This window comes from Phlebotomus argentipes, unplaced genomic scaffold (assembly GCF_947086385.1).
Source record: "Phlebotomus argentipes unplaced genomic scaffold, Phlebotomus argentipes genome assembly contig_15, whole genome shotgun sequence".
In the NCBI taxonomy this organism is placed as follows: domain Eukaryota; kingdom Metazoa; phylum Arthropoda; class Insecta; order Diptera; family Psychodidae; genus Phlebotomus; species Phlebotomus argentipes.
The window spans coordinates 14,214,145-14,238,886 of NW_026776181.1; the positions used below are offsets into that span (position 1 = coordinate 14,214,145).

At 43.0% G+C, this 24,742-nt stretch overlaps 1 protein-coding gene across 1 annotated transcript; it reads right to left on the bottom strand.

Moving 5' to 3' along the window:
- Positions 1-22: 22 nt before the first annotated feature.
- Positions 23-24,336, bottom strand: LOC132262482 (uncharacterized). Its single transcript, XM_059761762.1, has 22 exons — positions 23,805-24,336; positions 18,294-18,687; positions 16,453-16,523; positions 15,368-16,364; positions 15,195-15,295; positions 14,902-15,114; positions 14,616-14,817; positions 12,942-13,291; positions 11,547-11,700; positions 11,349-11,472; positions 9,588-10,695; positions 8,547-9,297; positions 8,229-8,443; positions 7,944-8,168; positions 5,805-6,859; positions 5,301-5,695; positions 4,904-5,235; positions 4,231-4,842; positions 3,939-4,163; positions 3,769-3,854; positions 1,899-1,993; positions 23-1,751 (listed from the first exon to the last, which is right to left on the bottom strand). Exons 1-22 carry the CDS (start codon positions 24,334-24,336, stop codon positions 1,493-1,495), a joined length of 8,496 nt encoding a protein of 2,831 aa, XP_059617745.1. The 3' UTR covers positions 23-1,492.
- Between the last annotated feature and the right edge of the window lie 406 nt (positions 24,337-24,742).

Consider the following 24,742-nt stretch of genomic DNA (forward strand, 5'->3'; position numbering starts at 1 on the left):
ATCATTTATTTATGCTTGTTTTTTTGCAATATAGTTATACACATGAAATTAGATTTAGCGTCTATGAATATTCCGCACCTAAATAGTTTTTTTATATCTTTAATAGACTTCGCCGCTTCTGTATAATTTGTTAAACATTCAAATAGTTTATTTTTCTTTACACCTAAATTCTTCCTTCCATTTAAGTGTCGAGTTATTATTGCTCAGAAAGTGTGTTTAGATAGCGTAGTTTTTGTGAAAAAAAAACAGTTCAAAGGAACAGTGTTCGCTTTTTCATTGCAGTTTAATTGTTCCTCTGGAGAAAATATTTGCATCATCTTCATAGACATATTTCTCTGACTTTTTCTCATGATTTTCATATCACAGAAATTCATATGCAAGAATTGCATCGCTTTTTTTTTGTAAGTATATTTTTTGTATCTCTTGTAGAGTTCATATTATTCCGTCTACAGTTTCGAGTGTGTTATGTACAGGAAAAAAGTGGAGAAAACGTGTGCAGTAAAAGGATACACTCCACTATACAAAGTCCTACAATAGGGACGAGGAAAACAGAAACATGCGGAACAGTATTTTTCGGATTAAATGTGTCTTTTTTAGAACATTATCTTTACAATAATTGTTTCATCGTTCCATCAATGGAAATTAAATCTTCTATCAGTCTCCAAATAACAGGCCAATTTCAAATTGATAAATTTACATTCCTTCTGTCTTTTCTTTCTATATGAGAAACCAACATACAATATCGATAAAATTACAATAAGCGCTAAATGGCCCTCGTGGTTTTAATTATATCGCTCTCGAACTACAATTTTTTTTTACTTCCAAACTTTGGTCTTATCTAAAAGATGCCGCGTGAGATTCGTTGCTCTTTCACTCAATTTTTTTTTGTAAATAAAAAACATCACTAGAAATCGCGCGAGTGAGTGCATTTGAGGTTTTTCTTTCTTTAGAAGATTTTACACTTTTTACACATCAACTTATCGTCATTATGAAAATAATTTGAGATTGTCACAATATATAATTATATTCGTATAATTATCTTAACATTCTGGTAAATTGCTTTTCTAGAGATTTTAACAGGTAAAGGACGTATTAGAGAATGAAATATCAAAACAATTGAATATCACAGAGAAAAATGTTAGCGAAGAAATGGACTTAAAACGGAGAAAAAAGTCTGTGCGCTGAAGAAAAAGAAATAAACAACTTAGTAAAAGAAGATGTTCACACAATATAAATTCATGGCAGTAACAATATTTGAGATTATCTTCTCATTCCATTTTCATGCAATATTTTCAATAACACTAAAACAATTTCTGTTAAATAACATGTCTTATCTAAATGTCTTTCAACTGGGAATAATTGAGAATTTGTCTCATTAATTCAAATGGTTAATTACGCATATTTTTCCCTCCTCAATCTCTCGCGCTCTACAATGTTGTGTGTTGTGGAAAACTGTGGTGGCCTCTCTTTCCTCCCGAACTCTCTTGTCTCCTTAGTCACTAACGAAATCACTGGGCGACACGCGGTGGCGATCCTTGGCGGAGCCTTTTTGATTCTCATAGAGATGCAGACGCTTCTGCCGGACTACCTTGAATGGCTGCGGACGAGACTTCGCCTGGCACGTGGACGAGCACAAGAGTGGCGATGTTATGCGTGCAGAATCGAAATCATTGCTGTCCTCATTGCAACTGTCCGTGGGCGAGACGTGATGATCTCGTCGCTTTATCGATTGCTCCAATCGCCTGAGAAATCTGTCGTGAAATGAAAAATCGTGAAACAATATTTCACTCTACCGCCAAAATGACACAAATCCACCGAGGGAGAGCATTTCAATTCCCTCCGTCAAACCACAAAAGACGAGGGTTTTCTCTCTGGTGTGCAGAACTTTTCTCACTCACCTTATCTGATTCCCAATAGCACGGAGTCGGTGAATTTTCTTTGTTGGCATAGCACGTGCTGGAGTATCCTCAATTTTCGTGACACTGAGCAAAGTCTTTTTCCATCCAGTCGTGATTGTATCGTAAGCATTATTTTGCAACACAGCCACACACACAGAGAGAGAAAAGTACACAAAAATTAATTGAAATTTATGGGTCTATGCTCTCTCACTCACAACTTTCATAATCAGCAACCTCTAAGCATAGATAGGACAGAGATAGGACAACTAACATGATTCACACTACATCACACAGCTAAATCAGGCAGGCAAACTAACTAAAGAAAAGAACATCAGGGGAAAACAAGAGAGAAAGCGTTCTTCTTTTTTCCTGTGCTGATTGAAAGTCGTACACAAAAAGGTGGAAAATCCAATCATACACGTTGGGAAGAAAAAGTAATTAAATCAAAATGAATTTCGGTGCACGTCTTGCGATAGTTTTAAACGAATTTCTGATTCTATGGCAAAGTTATCCCAGAAGAGGAAATGCAGACGGAGAATGAAAGTCAACATTCGGAGTTTATCTCTCAGATTCTATAAAAGCATATCGATTGCAAATAAATGAAATTCCTTTTTCACCAGTGGAAAATAAAGTGGAAAAAATGAACAAATTGACATTTTATCAAATTAAAATCTCGATCTTCACTTCCTCCTGCCGGCAAAATGCACTTGAATAATAATATCATGACTTAGCCATGAGATATGAAAACACAGAAATAGAGGAAAGCAATGTTATTTCAGATTGCTATTAAAATTAATCGATTCACAGAGTTTTAGCGCTTTTGCAACAACTTTTAAAGTCTTCTTCTATCATAGCTATCCATAAAACTTTGCTCTCCTCTACAGAAGATGTTGATTAGAGGGAAAATTGACAAAATCACATTTAGTTGAGAAGACAAATTCAGCCATGGTGAAGAAGGATAATTCTTAAACAACCGCAGGGATGAATTTTGAGTGGTAGTTTAGGTCTAATTGAATTCCTTTTTCGTGAAAAGTGTATCAATAGCGAGAATTATGGTTTAATATATCCATTTGAATGTTTAACTAAGCTCCACAAATACGCGATATGATTAAATTTCATGAAATCAGGAAGCATTTTGCAAAGAACTTCCTCAAATATTTACTCTGGTGAAAAATCTTAATCCATCCCCGCATTCTATCTTCTCCTTCTTTACCTCAGCTGAGAACACACAGAGAGACACAGAGAGGAAGAGTAAATTATTATAAATGAGTGGAAATCATAGAAGGAAAGCACAAAAGTACATAAAAAATATGACGTTCTCTCGACAAAACCATCACAATTATATTCACGTTTTGCGGGGAAAAAAAACCTTCATAATTGCCATTCACGCCTTTTTGCCGTCGGTGAGTTATGATAGTCTTGACGCGAGAGTCATTGATAATAAAAGTAGAGAAGGAACAAAAAAAACCCAGGCGGAAAAAGTAAAGGGAGAAAAATTTGTTGGAGAGAAAGAAAATGTTTATGAAGAAAAATAACCTTGTCATCGATCACCGCAATAATTAATTAATCGTATGGCATCTAAAGAATGTTAAAACATTAATGTAGAGAATTTGAACAATACAAATGGTAAGATAATTATGTTTTCTAATTTGAATTGCATGCAACCAGTTGCTTTGACACATTTTTGCTATTTGATGTTTTTTTATATTAAATGAGACTCTTTTCCAATCACTTTCTATCACTCATCAAATGTTCTTTTTGCGCTCTCTCACTTTCTTTATGAATTGTATACGAGAAATGTGATAAAAATTGTGTGTCTTTTGAGATGATGACGAGAAATAAATGATGGCAATGCCTCAAAAGGACTCACCTCCTCAACCTCCTCGCCGGAATCCAATTGACTGGCAGTCGCTTGAGAGTACGTGATACAAGTCGTCTTTGTTGGAGACGATGTGACTGCGGAGCATTTTGGAGAGGGAATTCCATGATAAATTAATAATTTCACTGCTTCGAGCTCATCTGCCGAGCACAAACTCTTACTTTTGATCTTTGGTGAGATTTCCATCGGCGAGAGGAGACTCTCTGACGACGATGAACTGCTGGCCACTGGCAGCCGATGGAGTGGCCGTCTCTTGGGGCTCTTCCTGCTCGACCCGAGAATGCCATGGTGATACTTTGAGCTTTGTGGATTATGCTGAGCCGCCTGAGACTCCTTGTTGGGCAGCTCCAAATGCGTTGTATTCTTGCTGGGTGATTGATTGTGTCCTGCACGACAAGATAACGTCTCGAATATTGCGTTATATAAATACACGAAATCAAAGGGAATAATCACCTCTGAAGGAGCTCTTTCGCTCTCTTCTCTTCCCCGTATTCTTCCTATGGCTTGTCATCACGGTGGCACTGTTTCCCTTCCCATCGGACGACGGAAAGTCATAGAGACCGTCAGAGTCCGTGAAGGGCAACTGTTGATCCTTCTTGCCATAGAACAGCGGTGAAAACCGCCCAATTCCTGTCGTCCTCTCGCTCAAAGGGCTTTCAGAGCGCGATGAAACTGGCGAGAGCGTCTTCTCGCCATTGTCATTCTGAATAACAATTGACGGCAGCTGAAGCTGAGCCATGACCGCAACAGGTTCCTCAAGGAGGCTCTTGCCATTCTCAATTAACTCCTTTCCCAGGAACATCTCCAACTCCTTGGCACTCCGTATTTCACCCTCGTCAATTTTCTCATCAATATGATCCGTGCCAATTCCCTCGTCATTCGACTCCAGAAGCGCCTCGTCGCTCAGTGTCTCGGAATCCGAGCGATTTCGCATCCTCTCGTGATGATCCCTAGTGCCACTGCCCGCTGATCCGCCAGACGCTGCGGTTTGGCATGTCTTAAAGTGGCCGCCTTGGCGTCGAGAATTGTGCACGGAGGGAACACTCAAACCAGGACCAGAAGAGCCTGGAAAATCAATCAAATACTGCACACATTCGGCCTAAAAAGTGCCAATCCACTGTCTTACCAGTTCCAGGCTCCTCATTCTCACTAGGACAGAGGGGATTGTTGGAATTGCACCTGCTCGGGCCAGGACTGGCCATGCTGGAGTATCCAGACGAACTGAGATTCCCTTCAGACGTCGTCCTGTCGCTCCGCGTGACTGTTGTGAAGGGACTCAGATAGCACATGCCCGTGGATCCGGGCACACACAGATGCGCATTGGCCTGCAGCTTCCCGGGAGCCGGTGACATATTGTCCATGTCAGACTCTAGCTCACTCATGTTCGACGTGATTGTTATGAGGGGTGGTGTAAAGGGCAAATCCAATGATGTCGGCTTCTCCAATTGCTTCAGCAATCTACAAGTGTACTTACCGATGTAGAGTGAAGAGTAGTCACACAACAGACAGGCTACAGCACTCACCGTTTCTGTTGCTGCTTGTTCGGGAAGAGAAAGCTCGTCTCGCCAATGCTGGCTCGCTGTGGCGGTGGTGAGCCGGGAAAGAGCTGTGCCGGCGGCGTGGTTTTCGTCGGACTGGGCGTCTCGAGAGTCAGCGTGGGGATCACCAACTCTCGAGGGCGACTGGCTGATGCCCTCGGCGCCATCTCCTCCTCGGGAGTCGGAGGATCGATGTCAATTGAGATGGACATCGCCGGGGCGCGCATCTGGAATTTGCTCCTCCTCAGCGAATGCATCGATTGCGTGGGCTCAGACGTTGGCGTGTCCAGAGAGAAGTTCTCCACTTCTGAGTCGGTTGTGCGCGTATTGTCGGGATGCAGAGTGACCAGGACATGTTGGGAGAGGTTCTGAAACAATTGCTACGTAGATAAAGGAATTTTGCGCAGAGGAAGAAAATTAAGACAGATAGTTAGAGAGCGGTGAAAGTGAAGAAAAGTAGCAGTGAGAAGCGGGCGCAAGAGGACTTACGTCGATCTTGTTGCTCTCGTCGTCGCTGAAGCTATTGGACAGAGGATCATCGTGAGGACTGGGACTGCGAGTTCTCTGCGGTCTTGGCATGATGGGCGTGAGCGCTGGAGAGGGCATTGGCGTTGGCATCTCGCGGATTGGCGACAAGCACTTGTTGATGGCGCCATTGCCGCCAGACGGAATCTCCAGAAGGATGCTCGGCGGATGGAGGAGATTGGAACTGGGAGCGCTCTTGTGGGCGCTCAGGGGATCAAGCACAGGCACTTCGATCGTGCTCTGTCGATAGAAGACAGGAGAATCGGGAGCTCCGCTTGAGAAACTCACAGGGGTGTGCATAGACGATGTGGAGGAGTCATCGTCTCCGGGAGCGTCGTCCTGAGGACTGGACGCCGTTGGCGTGGTTGAGGGCGAAATGACACACGAGGGAGGAAGATTGGCAGCCGCATTAGACGAGGCGAAGTTCTTGAACATCGCCAGGATTGAGTCGGCGCTCGAGACCTTCGACTTCATTCTCCTGTTGGTCCTGCCAATGTCTGCCAGTGCCAGGTCTGAGCTGGACAGAGAGTCGCTGCCCTGATTCGAGGACGTGCTGTGCGGCGATCGGATCTCGTTGATGCATGGCGACGGAGGCACCGAACTGGCTCTCAGCGGGATATCGACGGGGAGACTCAAGCCGGTGGCGGCGTTCAGTGCTCCCACTTCCATATCCGAGCCAGAGCTTATTTCCGCCGACACCTTGCTCAGCAGTCGCGCGAACGTCACCTTCTTCTCCAGCTTGGGATCCGGCATGATGGCGATGGGGCGCAGCGCCGAGGTTGACGCCGAGAGGGAGTTCTCGGAGAATGTCGTCTCCTTGATGTCACTCTCGCTATCCAGCGTGGGCTTCAAGTGGTTGTCCGACAGCTGAATGAGCTCGCCAAGGCTCAACTTTGGCCTTTGCGCGGCCGGATAAGATGGAGCTGGCGATATCAGCTGTTGCAGAATTTGCTTCTTCTCCGCCGCATTCTTTCTCGTGGGCGTCGAATTGTTACGCTTTTTCCTCGGCGATGGTGTTCCTGTGGGGAAAGTCGAGAAAACACGCCAGGTAATACATGCTTTCCGCCTTACAAACTTAGTGCTTTTCTCAATTCTTTTCACATATTTTCCGCCTCTTTGTTTTTTCGCCATATAAAGCACTCTCTTCTGTTGGCATTCAAAAGCATTCTCATTCTTCTCACTTTTAAATATATATGTGCTTATACTCTGACATGCCACGCATGACGCGCACAATAGAGAGGAAAATAATAAAAAATATAGAGAGAAGATAGAAAATGAAGTGTATAAATTGGATATTGTGCAGTTTTGCCTACCAGCAGCCACTCTCAATAAATCTCTTACAGACAGGTGTGAAACAGAGAAAATATTAACATACATAACAACTGAAAAATTGGAGAGTTCTAAGATAGAATCAAATGAGATACTTAAAATATTTCTGCGGTTTCATTTGTACACTGCTTTCTCAGTTTTATGCTGATGCTGAGCTTGCTTGAGGGGATTTTCATGGTGGTGTTATTTACACACTCACAGATAGAATTTAAAATTTTCTCACACTGAAAAAAGAGGTCAGAGGAAGAGGAGGAGGAGACGGAGAAAAGCCACAATTTAAATAATTTCTTTTTCACGTCATTAAAAACAAAACCAAAAAGAAAGTAATGTGCAGACACAGGGAGAAAAGCTCACGAGTAACTTGAAGACATCATCAGATGGGGAAATAAATAGGTTTTGCATGATTTTGCGGGATGAAAATAAAGGAGGAGGAAAGTTGTGCGAATGTAAGGATTTTGGTGCAGACACAACACCAAAGAATGCATCCGTTCTCGCTCTATATTAGTTTCACGATAAGATAGTTTCCACACAAGAAAATGAGAAAAGAAAGACTCGGTCAGAGGGTGGAAATTAAACTCAAAGAGACAGGATAGTGTGTAAGAAGTTCACGTAAATGTACTGCCAAAGTACTTTGTCTCTCATGAGGAAGAAAGAATATTGATAGTTTGCGCATAGTTTAAGATAATATAGGATAGAATAGACATTTGTTAGCTACTTTAATAGAAATAGTTAGTTTGAATGGTATCTGTTTGTGAAAATCTCTGTCTGTCTTACGTCGAGGAGGGGGCCGCAAGAGATCGTCGAGCGAGAATGTTCGAGCGGTCGCCCCTCCGGTTGGTTGGGGGCTGCTGAGGCTCAAAATGGATGGTTTTCTTATACCCAGCCGACCGAAGATGGACCTCGGGACGCCCGGCGTCGAGATGGTCGTCTGAGGAATGGACGTGGTGAATTGCAGTTGCTCCCGCAGGGACGTGTGGTGGGAGTGATGAGGACCAGATGCTGGAGACGAGAGACAATTAATTCATTCGAAATTCAGAGGCGAAAGCTCTCCCGACTTACGTCTATTTCGGTCCGCCTCCTCGGCCAAGAGTTTCTCAATCTTCTCCGGGAAGTGTCTCTTGGCACACCAAACGAGCCCAATAATCGCCAGGACGACAAAAACGGTAATTAGTCCCAGCCAGAAGGGTTCCTGAAGCATTCGCTCCGAGAGCGGTTTATACGGAATGTGAATCATTTTCCTTTCACACCTCTGACCCTCCCACCAGGCATGGCAGCTATTGGGTGGAAAATTTGGGATTTTACAACAATATTAGATCTTCCCCACTCCAGCGGCCAAACAATTTAAGACGGTGTATATTCTTGGAATTTCCAACTCACCGACAGAAGAAGCCGCCATTCTTCTCGAAACAATCCCCACGTCCCTGGCAAGGGTTATCAGCACAGGGCTTCTGCTTCTGATCGCACGTCTCACCCCGATATCCGGGCAGGCAGTTACAGCGAAAATTGCCGGCTGTCAGCTCACATTGGCCAAATATGCACGGGTCAAAATCACATATTGTCAGCCCACAGAAGCGACCTGAGTAATGTCCTCGACATTGGCATCGCTTCACATCGCCATTTGTGACACATTTCCCACCAAATTGACACGGATTCGGATGGCATGACTCCACCCATGTCTCCCTGGACGCCAGCTTTGGCTTGTAGTTGGTGTCCGGATGGATTTTCACAGTGGCATTGAGTGGCACACTCTCCGTGCCCATTCTCGTGCGCTGCCGAATGTGGATGGTGTTGAGATAGGACGTTATGAAAATAGGCGTGTAGCCCTGGTGAAAGATTGTCGGCGAGATGTGCTGCGAATCTGCCGTGTGAATTGAGCACAGCACCCACACGCTTCCGTTGTTGTCGGCGTAATTGTCGAAGATCTCCAAGGTGGTGCCCTTGGAGCAATTCTCCCCATCACCAATGGTGACGCCGTGCAGCTCAAGCGTTATCACCTCGCCCAGAGCGACGATTAAGTGCTGCATAAAATCCACATCGGGTGGCAAAGGAAGTGGATAATTGAGATGCAGCAGGATGCCACTCGACGCATTCACTAGATTCAGAGTGCGCTCCTCCGTGACGGGATACGCTGCAGAGATAGAGGAAATTATGAAGAAAATTATACAAAAATGCTGAGAGTCATTTCCGCGCATTTTCGCAGCGACAAGTGTGCTAACGAGGTATTTGAGCAGATTGCACTTTGCCGGCGGATAGTTAGAAATCTACGAATCTTCATCCACATTTCGTGCATTTACCAGTTTATCACGCTGTGTATCAAGAGAATAATTTTTAGAGTGAAATCACGAAAATCACGTTGAAGGACTTTATCTACTCCGCCGGTTGATTTTAATTTGGTTCACATTCAGTTTTCATACTCACCAATCGTCTTGTACACCGCTCGAAAGCCCCGTCCTCTCGGCCGAAAGCCCGTCCTGAGTACTACTTTGAGTTTCTCGAAAGCACTGAGAAAGACGCCGTCATTTAGCACATTCGTGGCTGTAAACGGGTGAAACTCTCCATCGCCCAAATCAATAATCACAGAAGCGTCGTCAATTATGTCGAAATCGCTAAATTCCAGCCATACTTTTCTCCCAATGGGCGCCTGTAGCATGAAGGCGCACTCGAGTTTATCCAGGAGAAAATGTGGATAGTTGGGACTCATAAAGATGCCCTCCCTCGACGTGAGAGTCTGCTCGGGGCAGCCAGTTATATCAATTGCCGTCCACGTGGCGGAGAAGCCCGTCCCGGATATTGAGTAGTCGCTGTGAAACTGCACAACAGCCTGATTGGAGCTGGAGATGAAGTCAAAGCGTGACATATTGTTCTCGTAGCTTCCGCACCATCGCACATACGATGAATAGGATGGGAAATTGTCCACGCCACCCCGCCCAGCGTCATGAGACACCGTGGCAGTAAGTCGCTTTCGCCGCTCCAACAGTCGCGATGTGATAAATCGATTTGTGGTTGCAAGCAATTTTATGTGGGCCTTCAGACTCTTCTCGGCCGCCGCCACGGATCTCTTCCTCTGCTGACGCCACTCATTAAATACATCCGTGAGCATGGCCATGGGAATTGGATTAGTCCCTGGATCCACATTACCGTCCACCTCCCCATTGCCCACGCTCACATAGTCGTACAGGCACTTCTCCTGGGCCTCCAAATCAATTCGCTGAAATTGCACCACTATTCGCGTTCGCTCTGGGCTGATTATCTTCACCACATAGTCCACATTGGGCGGATATGAGTTGGGATAGCCAGGCGATGTGAGACGCCCCTCCGTTCCGGTCACCGTGTGATTGCGGACGCGTATGTTATCTGACCTTTTGGGGGTCTTCTTGCACACATAGCCACCGAGGGACGAGCACCGCTGGGCTGACCAGTAGAGTCCGGACGGCAGCATGGGCGTCGGCGACATTCTCCACTGAAGTCCCACGCACTGCTGCTCCTTCACGCTGCCGTCAAATACCGTCTCTCCAGGGAGCCAATCCTTCAACGAGAGAGACACACGCTGACATTTTTCCTGACAATCCCTCCTCACAGTGGCTTAGCTCTGAATACCAAAGTGCGGTACTCCTCAATCCCACGATAAACCCTCCGTATCAAAATGGCGATGCAAAAGAAATTTTAATTAAGCGCCACGAAGGACAATAGCTGAAGGCATGTGCGTTACCTTCATGAGTGCCACGCAAAATTGCACTGCTTTACTACACATCCAACCACCATCGAGAGTGGTTTAAATAGTAATTAAATTAATTTAATATTCTAGGCCATTAATGGGAAATAGTCCCTTTAAAATCCCAACAGTCGCATTTAATCGCAGATGCAAAATGATTAAATTATATACCAAGGCCCGCGAGTACATGATGGGGGATTTCCATGTTGATATCAGAATAATAACGCACGTCATCAAATATTATTCCTAAATGGCAAATTCGTCATATGTGATACATATTTGGGGCATTATGGAATTAAATTCGCCTCCATTTAATATGCCACTTGCAGCATTTTCCTGGGCCAAAATGAAATTCGAAGGTCTACCGATTAAACACCCTGCATAAGTATTTCAAACAATGCGAAAATCGTGCAAAATCACTGTGATAAATTATTGATTTCAGAGTCTTTCTCTCCCTATGTACTCACTTGAAAAGTTAAATCCGTCCCGTCAGACCACTCAAGATTTCCGCTCTTTGTTATCTCACCGCCCAGCCAATAAATTCCACGTGGTGAATAATCCATATCATTCCGTATGCTCGATGTGATAAATCTGCAACATAAATGGGGAAATAATGCTGATGAGATGCTTAAGGTGTAGAGACTATGTGCCACAGATATATATACCTCTGCTCATCCACCGTTGTCACAGATGCCAATTGTGCTCCAATACTTCGACAGACTTGTTGCGCCGTCCACCAGTCAACTTCCGGATAAGAGACGAATAAATAGCAGGACTTATTGTACGGCTTCTGACGATCATCTCCACACTCCGAGGCGACTGAATGGACGAAGAGGAGAGAGAGAGAAAGAAAGCGGGAAATGTATGCCAAGTACCAAACAGTCGATGACTTTTGAGAACAAAAACTGTATTGGAGCACATAAACTCTCAATTTCCTCCCTTCAAATATCCACTCGCAACTCGCAAACTTTTCTTCTTCACTCTCCCCCATCCAAACCTTTATTTTGCAAAATACATTTTCTCGCGTATTGAAATGCGATTGTAAAGCGAGACGAGATCTTAATTTGAATATATCTCCAATTGGCGCAATTAGCAGTGGATGGAAAATGGATGCGAAGAAAATGTACTTGTGAAGCAATTGCTCTCCCCAAACTCAATCTAAAAGTTTTGGGGACACCTACATTATAATAGGAAATCATTTTACTCTCTCACAAAAGCAATAGTTCTACAAAGTGACCTACTAAAAAATAATTGGATTTAATTAACAAACTCGATAAGCTCTGGCATGAACACTGGCAGCTCTCTACGACTATGGAAAGGCACTCTGCAAATATCATTTAAAAGGAGGAGGAAACTTACCCCTAGTGAACCATGCATTTCCTGAATTTATATATAGAAACAATTAAAGACGATTCTCTCTTTGACTGTCCCCTCAACACGTCATTTTGCATCCTAACATGCAACAGATAACGATGAAGATGCAAGGATGCGAATAAAAGAAGTACACAGAGTGTTGGGAGAAACAATTTGAAAGAGGGAACTTTTTACTGGCATACGAAACTTTTGTTCTCTCACTCTTCCGGAAAACAGTTCCGACATCCGATCTTTTTTCTCTTACAATTTACCAAGTGGTTATATATTCCCCCTCTTAAACTTTGTCTCTCTTCGGAGTTTAATATCCCATAATAAATGTAATCTAAATTGTTTGAGATGGAATCATCCGCAACTTCTTGTGCCTGTCGAAAGTGATGGAAAAATCAATTATTGTGCAGTGAAAACTTGTCCTCACTATATCAAACACACACTACAGCTAATGTCTCTGGGTAAGAGAGCATGGACTAACTTCATGGATTATTCAATGACAAAGCTCCACAATTTATGGATCTCCATTGGTCACGAGTGAAACCCATTTTAAAGAAGAAACACGCGAATTCTTCATCCAAATGTGTATGTATATTTGAAGTTAAAGTTCCTCCCATCGCCAATCGATACTGCAATGCATGGGTGGGTGAAGTGTTTTATACGCGGATGATTCGAGTTTTGCCAGAATAGTTACTCACCACTTTCCATGTAAACCTTTGCCTTGTATCCACTGTAGTGGTGCGAGTAGTCGGAAACGAAATGCAGACCAAGAGCGGAGCCCTTTGTTACGTGACGCAACAGTTTCAGCTTTGAACTCCAATCACCGCATAATTTACGCGGCATTGTGGCCACTCTGTCAGTCTCCATTTCAACTTCATCTGCTTGCAAATCGGTGGCGTCATTGGCCCGGAATTTATCATCGGGCATTGGTGGGAAGGACGCGGTGAGTGGGTGAAAAAATGGCAAATCGTGTGCAGACTGCTGCCCACCACCAGTTGATGACTGGTCAATATTTGGCTCCGAGAGCTCCAGCATGTCGTAGCTACATCTGGGAAATAGGCAAAAGTACAGCATCATCAGGTAATTAGAGCGCTTGGATAAATTTTGCAATTTACTCCCGTTCACGCTCCCACACCCCATCAATATGCTAATAAATGGCCATGCTAAACCTCAGACGTCCTATGAATAATTTAATACGAACGGTGGAGTGAGAAATCATATTTTTCCCTATAACCGAAAACCTATTTCCGTGCTAAGACCAAATAGCCTTTTTTTTCAATAACTCATCAAGAGGAAACTTTCGAGTGTATAATGACTTTTACGTCAGCGAAAGGCAAAAGACCTGATTTTAAAAGGAACACGCTTCCGGTAAAGTATTCATGACGTGTGTCAATAGCAATATGGAAGCTTTTTGCCCTTAATTTCATTCTTAGCGAGAGAGAAAAAAGCTCCGCCGAAAGTTTCAACTGTGAAAGTAATTAATGCAACTAAACTTTCGAACGTGCAAAACTCTATTACGTAGTCACGCTGGTGCGAGTGAGAGACAAATTAATGTTTATACAGGGGACCTATATAACATAATTTTGCGACATTAATTGTATAAATTATATTCATAACACCGTAAGCCAGACTTTTCCATGTAATAGAGCCCAGCAAAGGCAGACGGAGGAGAAAAAGGGAATCCATATGTTCATATGGACACGGTGTGGAAGTAATGAGCATCTCTCTTCCCCAAATAATATATACCGTGTTGCCCAGAAAGGTATCCCATCTCTGAGTACACAAATGTGTGTAGCATTCTGCTGTATGTCAAAACGGGAGCGTGGAGATAATAGGAAGAGTCTCCCATGTCTGTATTAACATGGGGGAAAATCCTTTAAGATAGATAAACGATGCAAAAATATGATGCTAGGCTTCAGAAGGGAATCTCTCCGTGAGGATGAAACTAATTTGTGGCACCCAGAGGTGCCTCTCAAATTACATGAAAATGCCAGAATGAGGGTCTGGGATTTCTAGTTTGCAGAATAATTTTTCCACCACACACACACACATATGTGTATATGGTTATTTCGGGGTGAAACAGTGAATTTTTTTTTCCACCGCAGCGTTTGCAATATTAATCACAACAGATAATCTGTAGATGATATCATGGTACGCCCCAAAATTGTTCCATCCACATCCTTGTCTCAATTCTAGCGTTTGTGGAGCAAAACATTCAACAATGTATTCCTATTGATTTTATCTATGGACTGAGGGGATGATTTCTCGTCTCTCTGTCTCTGTCACCCTAACACAGTGTGTGTCGCACTCGTGGGGCGTGTGTGAGCTACTATGTGTGTTTGGATACATATTAAATATTAAAATAAACTCACTGAGGCTCGTCCTCAAGAACCAACTCCTCAAAATCAATTACTATCCTATATGTAGGCGGTGCTGTGATTAATGTGAAGCAGTTGACATTGTCCGGATATGGATGAGGAAATCCCGGACTCCATACATTGATTTTCGAGTGCTCACTGTTGAGTTGTATAGATTTGTTGCAGTCATTGCGCCACTGAATGTCCAAGACAGGCTCTGAAAGAGTATCACGACGAGTGGCGTGTGTATCACATTTTATCCACAAAGAGCGAGTGAGTGTATATAATAAAAAGTTCATACCATCCATCATTGGGCGTTCACAAATAAAATAATTCTCCGCCTGGCAGTCTCGATCATTCCACATGAAGGATGCCGTCAATGGAGCTTGACTGGGCTGATTGCCAGGTGGCAGACGAAAAAGGCGTCTCATCTCCACACAATCCTGACTGCTCAGTCCGTCGTCATTCGGTTGACGATTGTACTCCTTGTACTTTGGCCACCCGGGGAACCAATCTAATAAATGGGAGATGCGACGATAAATAGTGTCTCAACCAGCCTCTCAGTTACCACTTGAGTGTTCTGTTTATGCTCACTTGTATAAGAGAATGGGAGTCCGTCACTCCATCGAAAATCACCCTCGAAACTCTTGTCAGAGGCGCCAATCCAATACGCCATGTGATCCTTGTAACCAGGACTTTGAGTGGGATCAAGAAAGAGAGCATTACAAATTGTCTGGGGAATTTTGTATGAGTGAAGAAAGTCCTACCTATTGATGAGAAGTCTATCTACGATTCGCTGCTCGTGTTCGGACTTGATGGAGGCCAAGTGTCCACCCCGCCGGACACACTCAGTCTCTGCCGATTGCCACGACTGGACCGCACCTTCCACGGCACTTATGCAGAACTGCTGGCAAGCCACCCACCCGAAGGCACATTGTGAAACAATTGATTCAATACTTTGAGCACTGTACTCGACTTGGAGGGACGGAAGGTGTGTGGCGGCATCAGTGGTCGCGGCGGTTGATGCCTTTAGAATATTGGCGCTGTATCGTCGCACTGCCACCACGAGTGAATTATCACTGGAGATCAATGTGATCCTACGACTGGCACTAAACTCATTGTAGCAGTACAGCCACCTTCTGTCCGTCACGCGGTCGTAAATCTGCACCCGCAGCCCCCCGCCCTCCCCGCTGTCATTGCATATGGCACCCGCACTATCGCTCCCCGCGTGGTGCTTCGCTGACTGATTGCTCAGGTCCACGAACTCCCGCCGCGTGGACTCGCTCTCATTGTGGGCATTCGTCGTGAGCATCAGACTGATCCTGTAGCCGTACGGTAGGTGGATCTTGAAGTAGCACTCCAGAGAGCCGGTGGGTTGGAGAAAAAACGTCTGGTTGCGCTGACTAAGAGTCACATTGTAGCAGTAATCGACAATTTTGTATTCGAACGTGAAGAAGGGATGATTGGTGACGCGAACCGAGGTGTTTGTGTGATCAGCGAAGTAGTAACTCCTCTCGTTGTGTGGCAATTCCTCCAGCTTCCCGCAGAGTCGCCTGTGGCCGCCCAGCTCCACGAATCCACCCTCTGTGCAGGGCACATTGAGGCGCGTGAGGTGGACCAGGAGGCCAGAGTGGGCGTGTGCGGATCCCGACATGGAGACTTCCGCCAATTGCGACGGAAAGAACACATTGCAGTCTGACTGCTGGATTGGCAGGGATGTGGAGTCAAAAGATCCACTGAGATGTCTTAGGAAGAGCACACAATCTGCATAGATGCACAAAAGGATTAATTATTGCACTCACTGTGCTCCTTGCCCTCACATTCATGGCAAGTATGGCAAACAAGCTCTTACCTCTCCGCAATTCCATTGAGATTTCCATTTCAAACACAGTTCCATGGGACGCGTCAGTTCGGTATGAAACTCTACAATTATAGAGACTCGGTGTTATCATCTCCGTTTAGAATCACACATTAGATCTTGCTGAATGAACATTTCGCCCCCGCTCTCGAATTTCAAAGTAATTCATTATGTGAGAGATTTATTGAAACTCAGATTCAGCCTCGAGGGAATTTAATTGATTAAATTTACCATAAAATTTCCCATTCTACTCCATAATCCTTAACAGATTATTAGATAGGCGATATATTTGTTCATCTGCATTCCCAAATACCTTAAGTCCAACCTGTAGAATGTCATTTATTTTTCCCCGGACGTGAACCTCCCCAATGAATCTTCATCAATTCTAATAACACTCAAAAGTTTTGGACAATTAAGGTAAATATGTACATAAGTTCGAAATCCAATTAGCAACTAATTAAAGTGGTTTGTATCTGTTGAAAAATGTCTGCGGAAACTTTCACCACGCAGAGTTGAAAGCCCCTTGTCAGCACTGATTAATGCTAGAACCTTTCCTAATTTGTTGAGAGAAATGTGTGAGATACTGTTTGCCAATGCTTCTGATATATTTTTTTCATGCCACATTCACGCATAGGTGGCAAAACCAAAGGCACCGGATCTGCCCCGAAGGAAGATAACGAGAGGAGCCTTTAAGCAAGCGTGCTCAAATATTTGTTTTCCATTAAAATGTGAAGCAATAAATCACGAAAGGCTAAATGTATTATCTACCTGTTATTAATATAAATAATGGATCACAACATTTCATTGATTTTCGGAACTTTCAAGCGAACGGCGCAAAAAATCTGCAATACACTCTAATTGATCTCAATAATTTGTGAAAGTTAAAACCATCGAGACTGACAGAGTGAGCACAAACTGCAAAAAATGTCGAGTACACTCATTTTCACATTGAATACCATATACGCAAAGTGCGCGTAACTTTGAATGGGAGGCGGGCGGAATTTAATTAGGAAAATTGTTGAAAATCAATATGTGAAAATCTCAATGTAGCCGCGTCGTTGAAATAACTTTTCTCAAACGAGTTTACTCACGATGACACACTCTCGCCATGTAAAACGTGATTTTGGGTGGAAAATCGCAGGTATGTTTGCAATATTTGCTCCTCTTTGTCACCCCCGCCCGCAATCTCATGTGGAATATGTATGGGGCACATTTTCCAGGCTACATCACTCACGAAACACTTTGTGAAGACAATAATTAATTAATCATTACATAAGTAATATGCCTTTGTTGGTAATAATAACTAAACACACGCAATTGTATTCGTGGCACTCAAAATTGGCTGTTGGTGAGAGGAAGAGGGAAGACACGCTTAATGACGAAGGAAGTTTCTCAGCCAACTAAAAAGGACGTCCCCACATTCACCAACAATGCTGTACGAGAGCGCTTTCCTTGTACACTTTCTCACTTCGGCATATAGTGGCAAAATATTTTCCTGCACATTATTCATTCATCTGCATTGTCTTTCAGGGTGAATAACTAACAATGCTGAGGCGAACATAAAGCCAGGTCTTTATTAACTGGTTACTTTTTCGCCATTCTCAGTTTGAATTTAATAATAATGAGAAAACTAGAGCTTTATGTTAGACGGATATGGCCTAAAGCTACACCAGAAGAATCAGTTCAGTGTCTGAAACTTAAAGTTGACGCTATCGAGAGCTCCGAGATTCTCGGAAACTTGGAAGCCCTATATATAAGACGCCTGATGGTGAACTTTAAGTTTCACAGATAAATCTTTCACAATAAATAACATTAAACTTCTCTCGGCCACTTACCGAAATGAAACTCGGCCAGGCTGATCCTTAGCGCCAATATTCCCACTCCATCCGGTGGAGACTGTCTCATGGTCGTGCATAAAGCTCCGTGACCACGTATTCCCCATACAATTCAGTGCATATTGATCACCATTTGAATTTCGTATCGTGCGGAAGTTCTCATGGTGACGCCGATGCCAAGATTTTGGTGGCAGCCACTTCACATCATCCGCACTTTCACGTTCCCGATTCATGGAAGACACAGACATTGCCCCAAATGGCGACTGCTGCCAACGATGTCGCCCTGAAGACGATTTGCCAAGATCTGGCGAATCGATAAATCTCCCACCCGCCACTCCATCGATGAAAGACTCCACAAAAAAATCACGTACGGTCGACGAGGACTCCAAAGTAACTATATGGAAGAATAGAAGCACAGTTTTAGTCCTAAATTAGTGGAAATTTATGCATTGAGGACTACTGATGGAGATAAATGAGCGCCTTATAATAGCAAGGGAAATCTTCTTATTTAATTGCAATGTGATACATATTCAGGGGGAAAGAGGCGAATCATTTTTCTCTGTCGTTCTTTCAGCGCGCCACAATCTCAGTGACTAATGGACCAAATCCCAGACTTTAATTAATCTCAAGATAGAATCAAAATTCAACACTTTGTACACATTAAACTCAATTGTTTGCACATTTTTCTACCCTTATTGCAACCCTTCTTTATTTTGAGAGAGAGACATAAATATGTCCAACTCCAAATATGTCAGACCCAATGAATATGTAAAGAAAGCAGACAATAAAATGTGATAGGGACATTTAGGGGCGATACAGTTAAGCTCCAGGAATTCTAAAATAAGAATATAACTCTCCTTCGGCCGCCTCTCGAGGATGGGTGTGAGTGAACTTTAAGTATCCTATTCGTATCTTATATAAATGTTTACCTGATGATGGGAGGCTTTTATTGATTTTCTGTAGATTTCGCCAGTGAACCCAGTGAACCCACATAACATGCCTGAATATCTAATGCCTTAGTACACCATCTCTTCACTATAAGCCTCGCCGTGCGAATTCACCAGGCAAATGGAATTTGTTACAGTCACAAAGTGATGCAGGAACACACAGCAATTGATTTGTGAAATATGTAACCATCATCTGCACTTTGTATGCCTGAGTCTCCGACATGTGCAGAGCCGTGAAAGCGCACCCCCGAAATAAGTCTTTTGTGTAATCTGCACAACAGTGTTGTTGTATATAACAATATGCTCGTTGGGAGCGCGAATCAGGATACAAAACAATATCCATACCATTAGAAATAATTACTCCATTTGCACGATTCCCATTGATTCCACGAGTTTTGAATAGAATTAAACATTCAATAGGGAAAGCACCCTCACTTTGATTACCCATTTCTCCCTCAATTCGATCTTTATTTAATCCAGTCACACCATCATATCGTTTGAGTGTTTATCTATAAAAAAAAAATTTCCCTCGCACTGGTCTTGTAAAAGAATTTCATACACGAGAGATGGCATATCATAAATTTGGGTCATGGTTTAATAATTTCATTGCGCACCGCACATCACAAACCACAACTCCCAAATGACGTGTCTGAAAAATAAAATTTTACATTGATCCTCCCGCGCCAGTCATGTGACAAGAGCTGACGGCCAATTGCCATAAAATTTCCCTTTCAATAGGGCCACCACCAGCTGAGAATTGATGGATTAGAGAGTCAATGGGGAAGCGGACCTAGGACACGCAGAAACGACTGCTGACCTCGAACTCTCCCCCTTCCTGGCCGGATTTTCACGCCCTGGGGCAATTAAAATTGAGCAACACTGCCACTATAGAATTATAAATTTAATTGAAGCACGAAAGTCATGACGAGGACGAAAGAATCTCACATCAAATGAATTGAGCCACATTCTGACGCGAGCTTTTATTAGCCTGCCGCACTCGCTATACTGCTAAATTACACACATTCACTCCGGCATTACATAATCTGTGGAAAAATAAAATTTATATGGCACTGTTGTGCCAACTTTTCACCACCAAACTCCAGAAGAGAAAGAAAAAAAATACGAATCAAAGAGTAAGACTGCGAGAAGGGTGGAGAGAAACTTCCTTTGTATATTTCAGTGCAGACGTGAATTCTTGAATGGGGGACGAAGAAGGGGCAAGAAAAATAATTTTTAAGATGTTACATAACAGTCACCCTTCATTATATATTACATTATATAGTGGAGTCGCCAATGGATTGAGCAAGAATGGACATTCGATTCTCTCTCACTCACCCTGCGTGGTCTCAATGTGTATGAGGGCGTACATAATGGAAACTATAGCAGCGGAAAGGGGAGAAAAAATAAATAATTGCTGAAGTGAGGAACAAAACAAAACAATGGAAAGCTTTTGATTGCGGAAAATACATATTTTGAATATCGCTTTAATGTTTAAACATCACGTTCAACCCTTTTGTCATGGCTGCAATCGCTGCCAGTGAATGCGAGCGACACCATATTTTAGCATCTTTTCAAATATCCACTGTACAATGATTTTTCCCACTCAATTAGGACATGGAAGCAGGCGCATTTCAATTATTCAAAGACCCGCAGGGACTTCTGTACACATTCACTTTTGTAGTACCTTTAAATCGATAGCAACAATCAAATTAGGCAACATGAATTATTTCAAATTAACAGAACGGAAGGAAAAGCATGACCTACAATTTAAATCCAAATATGCCCATATTTCTCTCAGAGTTGCTCTCTAAAGTGATACAATGAAAACTCGCTGTTCCCATCCAATTTTCCTCTCGACAACAACGGAAAAGCCCCCCCCCCAACTTCGTGTGCCCTTGTAGATCGGCCACAAATTAATGAATTGTATAATTTTCCTGACACAATAGTAAATTTCGGGCAATCGATCAACCCATCCTCCAACTTCACACAGCGACTGTCATTCCACAAAAAACCCTAATGCTTTGTTGGGTGGCCCCAGTGTTATTTGCATAAAACCTTATTGAATAATGCCACCGATATGGAGTGGAAGCATCAGGGTGAAATTCCTCTGAACCTGAACCTTTGAATTTTTTCATTCTGCTTTTTTTGCTTATGTCAGTGAAGATTTGCCTCTCTTTGATTTTCTCCCAATATAAATCCATTTTGAGAGAAAATTTCCTTTTCCTTTCCCTCACTCAATATTATTCTTCAACAATTTCTTTCTCTCCAATTGGAATATTTCACCCAACACTGTGTTGATATATTTACAATATTCCACACCTTATTTGGCGCTTCCTTTCAGATATATTTTGTAAGCATATGAGAAAATACACCAGCATTTGTTACGAAAAGTGAATAGAGAAGTCAATCTCGTAAATTCAGCGTGGCAAAAATAGATGGTTTATATCCATAATGATGTCTACAGAAAGTTATATACTTTGCTTTTCTATGAAATATTGCTGAGAAGTTTTATCAACATGAACAAATGACCCATTAAAAGAGTCGGCAGACAAAAATCAATTAGATTGTCGGGACGAATTCAACATTTTATCTTGTTAATGTTCTCCTCCTTAACATTTTATGTTTTCGCATTTTGCACGGAGAAAAAACTTTTGCTCACTTTGTATTTTCACAATAGATTAGAGACGATATTCAAAGTTGGAGGATTCACATTAGTAATATACATAAAGAATTTATGCCCATCATAAATTTTTGTGGCGAAAAATATTGCAAAATTTCCATGAAAACACCCCCGCCAGACCTCCAATTAAATCACTAGTTTTGTTGATTCTAGCACGTGGTGAGGTCCATCAAAACAAGTTGAAAGTCCTTCTCCTCGAGCAACACATCAAATCTTACGTAGTGTCTGGGCAATATATTTCTCTGCATTTTGTATTACATAGTGGAAAGTTTCTTCATTTTGCAGTCAGTCTCCCATCATATTTCCATCTTGGCCCCCTCTTCCCCCACCCTGTTTAGTAATTTGTCGAGAATTTCCCCCCAGAATCCCTCAAACAATGTTAATACTATAATATGGCTTCCTCTCACATATGTATTGAGCATGTATTGTGCCTTCATACCTGAAGTACTTATTTCATGTCGTTGTAATATATTATTTATGTAACCGTCTCTGGGGCGTGAAGAGATTTCATTGGACGTTTTGTAGTAGTGGCACAAAGTGTACATAATACAGGTGACTCGTGGAAATTCGCTGCTCATCGAGTGCCAAGCTAATGAAGTTGAAGTCCGTCCAAACCCTTTTTTCGCCTTGTTAATCAATGAAAACAGGTTACAGAAAGGACTTGTAAATAAAACAGTATTGTTTTGCCTGTTCTTTGCCCTCTCTCGCACAGTCGCCGCAAAGTTGTAATCGATTTTTCTTCCATTTATCTACTCCACTTTGTCCCATTACTCTTTTTCTCAGCTGTAACTGTGACCCATCAACCTCTCAATTTGCCATGCGAGCATATCTTGCAAATGTCCTATGGCTGTGGAGGAGCTCAGGAGATGAGAAATGCACTCTTGTCTCCCACACAATTTATCGTCTTTACGTAATCCCTCGGATCCACGAGCGATAGATGACGGAGCACAAATGTTGTTTGTCCTCTTTTCTGGCAAACTTTCAAAATATACCGAAAGACTTTTAAAATATTTAGAGAAGTATACCTATATCTCTCCCCACCACATAATCTATATATCACGCAGAGTGGTGGTTTTTCTATATAAAGGCCTCCCCAGAGACAATTACACTCAACATACCCCAAAACTTCTTATATACACACCGTCGCCACCATCCCTCCAGAGAGAGAGACTGAAGACTCCTGCTAATTTTCCACCTGTCGCAGATGAAATTCCTCGTGCTCCCCTCTTTTGCCTCACACCTCGCTATATAATACCTTTTGAATAGCGGTGTATTTGTTGGTTCTTATTCCAATGATTTCCACCTCATAGGATGTCAAGAATTTTTATTATTTACCACATAAGGAGCCTTTCACCGCTTTATGATAGTCGTGGGAATTGTAAACAATTTCACTGGGTCGGAAATTTACTCATCTCTGGGCGGCGTTTCATCTGGACAAAGGCAGGAAATAGAAATAAACCCTCTTAAAAATTACACTCCTCGTTAAACATTTAATTGCCTGACACCTCGACAATGGAACTGATTTGGATCTATCCTAGAAAATGGGTTAATCACAGGTGGACGGAAAGAAAGCTTTTAGGGATTCTTGGGAGGACAAAGAATTACAAGTTTTTCTCTTCCATACAATCGTAGGATTTCGATTTCTCGTGAATTCAAGATTGAATTCACTCTGTGTAGAGTCCATTTCATGGAGAGAAAGAAGTCATTCAGAAATTCGACCGTATGAATATTCCAAAAGAATCTGTGATGTTTCGTCTGGCCTTTCAGCAACTCTCTAATTCATGCGACGAGTGGGATGATTGGGGAGGCGAGCAGAGAGTTTTATATATCAAAGAAACACATAAATATGAGGAGCTTGTATGTATGATTCGTGGCCATTCTCACCTGTGTACATCAGTCCTCTCACCATGCCGTGACTCGTATCAAATACGTCATGGGTGACGTCAAAACGCAAGGGTGGCGACTGGTCGTTCGTTTTGGCGGATGATGCCTCCTTGGCTTGATCGAACTCCACTCTTGTCACTGTGTCTGTTGGCCTCAGATAGCTACTTGCGCGCTCAGTGCACGGCGACAGGACACTCTTGCTCGCGCCAGTCGCCGATGCAGCCATCGTATCGAGGGTCGAGGATATGGAGTGGCCAGAGTCGTCATTAGTCTTCGGTGCACGGTAATTGTCGCTCTTTTGTGTCACATTGTAGGTCGTGCTCCGCACAAAATCCCTCTCGTCGGTGTACTCGTTGGGATCCTTCGTGAGCAGGAGCGTCGGGATGTCCTCCATCAGGCCGCCGTGACCCTCCTCCACCACTGACAACCCACCAGGTGGACCGGGTGATCGCCCAGGCGCCGGATCGCCCGTGATTGGCCCGCCCAGCACGCCCAAAAGTGTGCACACGAGAAAAACATACAGTCTCTTCATATTGCTCGAGAGACTTGTTGTCCTCACGAAGATCCTAATTCAATCTGCTCCATCTTCTCCACGCTTTACTCCATAATTAAAATCACTCACTCTCTTTCTCTACTAGAAGTCTCTAATATCACCATATATCGGGGTGGAGATTAGGGACCACGTGTTGCCACTTATTTTCTCGCTTCCCGCTCTTCCTCCGCACTATCCACAATCCACATATGAGTCACTAACGAGCATTTTATTTGGTAACAATCCCAACTTAATTGCACAACACACAAAATGCTTGTATTTTTTACACAAAATAAAGCACCCAAGAAAAAAGGATGGGAACAATACTAATAGTCAATGTCACTTAACATCATGCTGAAATTTCTTCATATTTCTTCTCCGCCTCGCTTATGAAATACAATATGCA

Coding starts and splice junctions, on each gene's coding strand:
- LOC132262482 (XM_059761762.1), bottom strand. CDS start 24,336: ATGAAGAGACTGTATGTTTTTCTCGTGTGCACACTTTTGGGCGTGCTG. Junction 16,365..16,452: donor CTCAATGGAATTGCGGAGAG/GTAAGAGCTTGT, acceptor GCATCTATGCAG/ATTGTGTGCTCTTCCTAAGA. Junction 11,701..12,941: donor AAAGGTTTACATGGAAAGTG/GTGAGTAACTAT, acceptor TCGTCCATTCAG/TCGCCTCGGAGTGTGGAGAT.